Genomic DNA, 7,170 nt, shown 5'->3' with positions numbered 1-7,170 from the left:
TGCCACACCATAGCCAGTTGTACACCCAGCTGTCAGGAGCTGCCCAGCTACCTCCCATGAACACAGAAACAGCCTCCTCTTGGGGCTATGGCTTCAAAAGACAATTACACTGCTAAGGGTTCATATAAAGCATTCATTGAGATGTTAAAACAATTAAATGCTCTTGGTTCTAACCTGCAATTCTCCTACTGCTCTGCAGGTGCCTACCTGGATAACCATGGCTGTCTCCTGCAGGACGCTGCTGCTTCTAGATGATCTTCTAGTTCCCACCTCTCCTTCACACCTTCTGTCAGCAATGTGCTGAAAACAGAGGACCACCACCAACAGGGTCCCTGTTTCACACACCCACTACTGAAGCTGGTGTGTGTCAAAGTGTGTGTCTCTCAACCCTTCTCTGCTTAATTTCTAAATCTGAATAAATGCTGAGCATCAAGTGACTAAGGTCTCTTAATTATTTCTTGGGGAAAAGAAACACACGAACGTCACTTCAGTGACCCTGCTTGCAATGACCATGAGTAGGAAAGGAAGGGAACTCCTGAGGCTGGCTTTGCCTTTTGTCCATGCTGAGATTCACAGGCTCTCTCAGGTCTTTATCTGGCCCTACCAAATACTACCCAGCCTCCTCTCTGTGCTTTTAAGAGACTATTTATCACAAACATGGCCACTGAAGCCAACACCAGCTTTACTCTTTACTCTTTGTAAACAAGATCCATGTAAGCTTAAACAGCAACAGAAAGCATTTATGTAGTGTTAGTAATACTGTGCAAGATATAACGTATGGCGAAAGACGTGTACAGGGATTTAAAGGGAACCTCAAGGCTATTAGCATGTTTTAGACAGAGACAGTCCAAGACATTAGGATGTGAATAGCTGTTAATCCTACACAGGTATGTAACCAGGGCATCACAGCTTATTTCCATGACAGATGTATTTTTTCAGCTCCTAACTAGCTGCAAGTCATCCCGAGGCTCTCTCAAAAGGCACTCATCTTACCACAGAGCGCTCTGGGCTGAGCGAGCTCTGGAGTCACTTCCCCAAGCTTCCCTTTTCCTCAGGCCATTTCTGCAAGGAGCTCAAGGCCCCTTCCCCAAATTGCTGCCTAAGAGTGGCGCTGATCTTCTCCCCCGGGTCCACCATCCCCCTAAAGGGGGAATGAAAAAAAGAAAGAGACAGAAGTGCACATCCCTAAGCTCCCCAGCTGCCCCCCTCTTCAGCAGTGCTGAGGACACTGCACCCCCTCACACCCGGCTGTGGTTATTGGAGGAGTCCTACATTTACTTGACAAAAGGAAGCAAACCCCCCGGCTAGGGGAATTTAAACTCGCAAAATTAGCATGGGCTAATGGACACGTGCCCTAAGCACAAGACACCGGCAGAATTAAGCAGCCACCGCCCTACAGACAGCAGGCGGCCCCCCACAGCCACGGGGCACCCACCGCCCCCCTGAGGCGCCCAACGGCCGCCCGCCATTACCCCTCCTCCCCGCCCATTGGGCGGAGTGCCCGCCCGCTCCACGCTGCGCTCCCCGATTGGCTGCCTCCTCCCCTGCCCCCCGCCGCTGTCAGGGTCCCGTGCTGCGGGCACTGCGAGCACTGCAGGCACTGCAGGCACTGCATACACTGAGAGCGCTGCGTCCGCTGCGGGCACTGCGCGCGGCGGGATGGGGGCGGTGGGAGCGGTGCGGGAGCTGGCGCTGTTCCTGGGCACGCTGCTCTATGCCTACGCCGAGGCGGCGGTGCGGCTGCTGCTGCCCGCCCGCAGGAAGGCCGTCGGCGGGGAGCTGGTGCTGCTGACGGGGGCCGGCCGCGGGCTGGGCAGGGCCACGGCCCGCGAGTTCGCCCGGCGCCAGAGCCGCCTGGTGCTGTGGGACGTGGACACGGTAACGGGCTGCCGAGCCCCGCTCCCCGTCCTGCCGAGCACCTGCGGGGTGCGTGGCACATAACCTCTGCTCCTCTCCTTCCTGTCCCAGCACGGCCTCAGGGAGACGGCTGCGGAGTGCGAGAAGCTGGGAGCCACCGTGCACACCTTCGTGGTGGACTGCAGCAAGAGGGAGGAAATCTACAGCGCTGCGGAGAAGGTAGGGGAGCAGGTGCACGAGAGAAAGCTAGTGGTATTCCACTCACAGTGCGCAGGTCTTGAAATTGCTGCCCTTTTATTGCTGCACATACAGAGATCGCAGTGGCCCTTTGGGTATCACAGCCCAGCTCGTCCTCCCTCACGAGCCTCTGTCCCTGCGAGCTCCCACTTTAGGCTTTAGACCCGTGAAGGAACATCTTCCTTTAATCTTGCCAAAAACCACACAGACACCTCTGTGGAAATTTGAAAGACTTTATTGTAGAGAGTAAGGAGTAAGGTTCAGGTGGTCCAAAATATTCAGTATGTCCACAGAGGCAGCTGTGACTATGCAGGGCATATTCACCTGTGTGATGTATAGAAGAGTACAAATACCGGCAGTAATCAAGGGAAAAATGTCACATCTAAATTGGCTTCAAGGATACCGCACAATTCCTACCTCAAATAAAAGAATTGTAAGAAATTGCCACTCACAACCTTGCATTGTTGTGATAACAAACGACACGGGGCTGCACATTCCTTTTGCCAAAAAGGTGAAGAAGGACATTGGCGATGTCTCCATCCTGGTGAACAATGCTGGTGTGATCACGGCTGCCGACCTGCTCTCGACCCAGGACCACCAGATTGAGAAAATGTTTGAGGTCAACATTCTCGCCCACATCTGGGTAAGGGCCGCTGGCGTGTTCGTCCCTCTGTGGTGGTGTGCGTGTTAATGAGGAGGCGGGGGCACCCTCAGCCAGGCACTGAGACCCTGCAGGCAGGAGATGCATGGCTCAAAAATGCAAAATGTTTTTTTGTCAGCGAGCCCTGAGAGCAGGCAGCGGCTGATACTTGGCCCCTGGGGCCAGACAGGGTAGGGCCAGCCCTGGCTCTTGGCCCAGCTTGGACATGGAACAAAGCTCAGGTACAGGGGCAGCATTCAGCAGGGAAAACAGAGCAATTAGTAAACAACTTATGCTTGCAGGGGACTGAAGGGCGTGCTACAGATTGGGTGTGCTGAGGAGAGACACTGGCAGTGTGGCTGCTGATGAGTGAAACCTAAAAACTGAAAGGAGACTGGGTGTTTCTGTGGTTCTCAGGAGCTTGGTGCCATACACCCCCCAGCACCAGGGGTAGGCTTAGTCTCTTAATTGCACATAATTGGATCTCTTAATTGCACATAATTGAGGCCAATGTTGAAGACTTCTAAGAAGTTACTGTTCGCTTCCTCCTTCCCACGCCCCACCTCTTCCTCTTGTTCTAAAACCCTTCCCAGACAACCCGAGCTTTTCTGCCAACAATGATGGACAACAACCGGGGTCACATTGTAACAGTGGCTTCTGCAGCAGGTCATTTTGTAACCTCTTTCATGGTGGCTTACTGGTAAGTGACTTCCAAATCAGCTCTCTTTGTTTCTTGTTTCTAATTGCCTCCTGCACTAGCAAGGAGAGTAAGATAGTTTGCCACTGGTTAAGTTACTTGCAAAGCAGGATGGCTAAGGAGGGGAAAACAAAACAAACACCCATCAGATAAGAACTCATGGGTGTAGCCAGTGATTTGCTTATTAGTGTTGACTGAATCAGGAAGAACATTTCAGGGAAGGAATGGTGATGTGATAAATCAACTAATATTGTCTTCCGTTTCTTTTTCTCTCCATACCTTACCCAGAGTTTGGTTGGTAAGAAAGGTATCCTCTTTTCTTCTTACAATATCATAGTGTTTTGTGAGCTGTTGTAGTCCTCAGATAAACAATAGGTAGTTTTACTGCTTTTTACTATTCTTCATTTTAAAAACTTTGGCAGTATTTTTTTCCCTTGCAGTGAGAAATGATGGACAGCACAGGCTTGCCTCAAGTGAACTTTGAAGAAGGAAACACTAGATTTATGCATGTGAATTACTATTTCCTAAGAATTCTTAACGTTCATCTGACTATTCACTGCTAGGGTAACCTAGGTTTTTCCCCTATAAATTCCACAGTGTCTTCCCCATCAGCAATATACATTTCAGCACTACGCTGTGCTGAAAAGCAGCACAGGGAAAAGTAGAATTATTCCCTGCCCTCTCAGGTGGATCGCCTTTTTTCCCCCCTCGAGTCAGTACTGCATGTTGTTTCAGCACATTTCCTTTTTTTTTTTTTGAGGTTGGAAATAGCATTCATACCTTCTTATTTGTGCTTTTTTCCCCACCAGTTCAAGCAAGTTTGCTGCTGTTGGATTTCATAAAGCTCTAACCGAAGAGCTGTCTACCCTGGGAAAGGATGGAATAAAAACAACATGTCTCTGCCCAGTTTTTATAAATACCGGATTTGTCAAAAATCCCAGTACCAGGTAATGGTCAAAATTCAGCATTACATGTTTCAATCTGCTTTACAACTGTTATTCAAACTGAGTATATAAAAACTGAAGTTAATTGGTATATATGATTGGCTAACAAAAATTTGCAACATTGTTTATCCTACATAATGATCATCTTCTAATTACCTGACTTGATGAAATCATGAAACATCCTACTTTATATTCACCTGCTACCTTTATATTACCACTGTTGCTCTTATATGAATGCTTTCCTTTCATTTAAGGCTTGGAAGGATTTTGGAGGTTGACGAAGTTGTAAAGGAACTGATGGAAGGAATACTCACTAACAAGAAAATGGTTTTTGTTCCATCAAATCAAAGCTTTGCTTTACTTCTTGAAAGGTAAGAACAACATAAGTATCAGGAATAACTCCATGCGTGTACAACCATTAGGCTTGTAACATCGGATTCAAGTTTAACCAATAATTTAGAATACGTGAGAAGACAATGAAATAGAAGAAATCATATTTCTTTCTACTGAAAACAGCAGAGAACAAAAAGTTTTTGCTGAGTCCTGTCATAGGTCATTACAACCCACTGTTTGCAGAGAGCTGCTGAGTGGGGAACTCGACTGCTCCACAGGCTGACAGGGAGGCAAAGGGAGACTGAGGGATCTCTTCCTTCTCAGACAGGATTTCTCATGGGCTTGCCAAGAACAGGTTCACAGGTTCTCTGAACCAGCAGCCACAAGCTCCAGAAGCAGCTGAGGAACTGCTGCTTTTTAGGCTTTGCTTCCTCATGCCAGCACCAGAAGATCTAGGCCACAGGGGAAGGGAAGGGTGCTTGAGAAGGACTCTGTTGCTTCTGCTGGCCATGAGAAGCACAATTTGTCCTCTCGGGCTTCTTCATTACCCCATTGTAGCTGCTCCGCTGGGACAACACTTTAACCAGAGCTTAGTTTCCAAACCTAGAAGGCACATTAGAACAACTAAATTACCACACCAGTTAGCTTCTACAGTACCTCAAGAAACCCTTGGTAACAACTTGTTGGTGAGCAGACAACTTGGCTCTAACCAAAACCTCCTATTTATGAGAGCCTGTAAAGACTCTTCTGTTTTCCCCAAATTCCTCAACCAACCAGATGAGGTTTTGAAAGCAAAGGTACCTGGCCTTGGAGTTGTCATCAAAGGAGGAATGTGGTGAAGGGATCAGAAATAAAGCTAGCCAAAGAATTTCAAGGGCTACATATCCTTGGGAACTACTCCCAGTTTCAGTGTTGGTCTCTGTCTGAGGTGAGCACGCATTCTGCACCCAGACCAGCTCTTGTCCCACCTGTGCTGCCACTTTTCCCGTGACCCAAGTTCTTATCCTAGATTTCATTGCATGGTTTTATCTTTCAGGCTGCTTCCAGAACGTGCCTTGAATTATCTGAAAAAGATAACAGATGTGAAGTTTGATGCAATCATCGGACAGCGAAGCAACCAGTGAACAGCAAGTTGTTTGTTGTTTCCCCATGGCACAAGTGAAAACAGAACATGGACCATGTGTAGGGCAGTGGTTTTGATTCAGAGCAGAAGCAAGACAGGTATTTCCTCCAGGCCACCAACACCCTTCACACCTGCAGCAGGAACACACCTCCATAACATGGAGTGTTGCCAGTGCAGAGATGCAGCTCTGCAAGTCAGAAGGGCTGTTTTAGCTGTGCATTGTGTCATCGCTAGCTCCTTCCCTGCTTCTCGCATGCACCAAGGCAGACAGGAAATGCAGCAAAGCCCATTTTGGGACAACAGAGGGATTGCCTGAGTATATATGTTAATCTGGACTCATCACTGAGCAAAGAGATCTTGTGGGAAGAAGTTCGTATGGGTGGTCTGCTTCACCGTAACTAATCATTTAAAATTTTAAAAGCTCTATAATGCACACAGTTTTATGTGCTTTTGTAGTGAGTACCTGAAAGGCCACAGCCTTTTAATCAAGTGTTACCTGAATATGTTGATTGTCGCGTTATGCATGAGCAACATCAGCACGACTTGTACAGAATAAATGCAGTTCTTTACCCAAAAGGTGCCTCGCAGCAGTTCAGCCATAGCCAGGTCCTAGAGGTGCATTTAAGGCACAGCAGCAGCAAGTAACGCGCCCTCTGCCGGTGTCATTTCCCACGTGGCTTGGTAATCCCCAGACTTCCCAAACAGCTTCCTCTAAAACGGGTGCAGTATTTCTTGATCAGTTACCGGGTGACCTGCATTTCATGCTCATTTGAGAACGCAACTTATTTCAACCAAAGGTAGAAGTTGCACTGAAAGAAAAAAGAAAAAAAAAAAAAAGTCATGGACTTGTCCTCACACTAGCAGGCTCTTGTATCTTTAAATAAAAATCAAGGAGATGCTAAAAACCTGGAAGCTCCTCATTCAAATGCCAGGGGTGAGCTGAAGTGGAAGTCCATGGGACTTGTACACCATTATAGACCAGGAGAGAAAGCCTTAACAGGGAAGCCAGCGACTCCTGGATAAGCCTTCATTTCAGCTAACTCATGTGTTCTTCACAGCCCAATGTTAAACCAGAACTGATACCAGCTAACATGCATGTTTCCACATAACTGTTTCTTATCTCTTCAAACACACACAGAGATGATTGAGGGCAAATTCCACTCCTTTTAAATCCTGCACTGTTCATTGCACAAGATGCCACAGCTCCAACAACTCAGGATGATTCCAGGCTTTCTCTTCCTCACCCTGCTCTGGCCCTTGCAGGAACAGGGTATTAGGGATGCTCCACGGCAGGAAGCAAGCCTAGTGCTGTGGGTGTTGGGGCCACGGCCCCAGAGAA

General features: G+C 48.0%; 1 protein-coding gene across 1 annotated transcript; it reads left to right on the top strand.

Annotated features, from left to right (window-relative positions):
- Positions 1-1,629: 1,629 nt before the first annotated feature.
- Positions 1,630-6,769, top strand: LOC311208850 (estradiol 17-beta-dehydrogenase 11-like). The gene is made up of 7 exons (XM_084285850.1): positions 1,630-1,878; positions 1,969-2,076; positions 2,606-2,737; positions 3,328-3,434; positions 4,241-4,378; positions 4,630-4,746; positions 5,745-6,769. Exons 1-7 carry the CDS (start codon positions 1,660-1,662, stop codon positions 5,830-5,832), a joined length of 909 nt encoding a protein of 302 aa, XP_084141976.1. The 5' UTR covers positions 1,630-1,659; the 3' UTR covers positions 5,833-6,769.
- The last annotated feature ends 401 nt before the right edge of the window (positions 6,770-7,170 follow it).

The sequence above is a fragment of the Netta rufina genome (genome assembly GCF_964035555.1).
Source record: "Netta rufina genome assembly, chromosome: 4".
Lineage (NCBI taxonomy): Eukaryota > Metazoa > Chordata > Aves > Anseriformes > Anatidae > Netta > Netta rufina.
Note: the sequence above shows the minus strand (reverse complement) of the source record. Positions and strands in the feature narration are given on the sequence as shown.

Coding starts and splice junctions, on each gene's coding strand:
- LOC311208850 (XM_084285850.1), top strand. CDS start 1,660: ATGGGGGCGGTGGGAGCGGTGCGGGAGCTGGCGCTGTTCCTGGGCACG. Junction 2,077..2,605: donor TCTACAGCGCTGCGGAGAAG/GTAGGGGAGCAG, acceptor TTTGCCAAAAAG/GTGAAGAAGGACATTGGCGA. Junction 4,379..4,629: donor GTCAAAAATCCCAGTACCAG/GTAATGGTCAAA, acceptor CTTTCATTTAAG/GCTTGGAAGGATTTTGGAGG.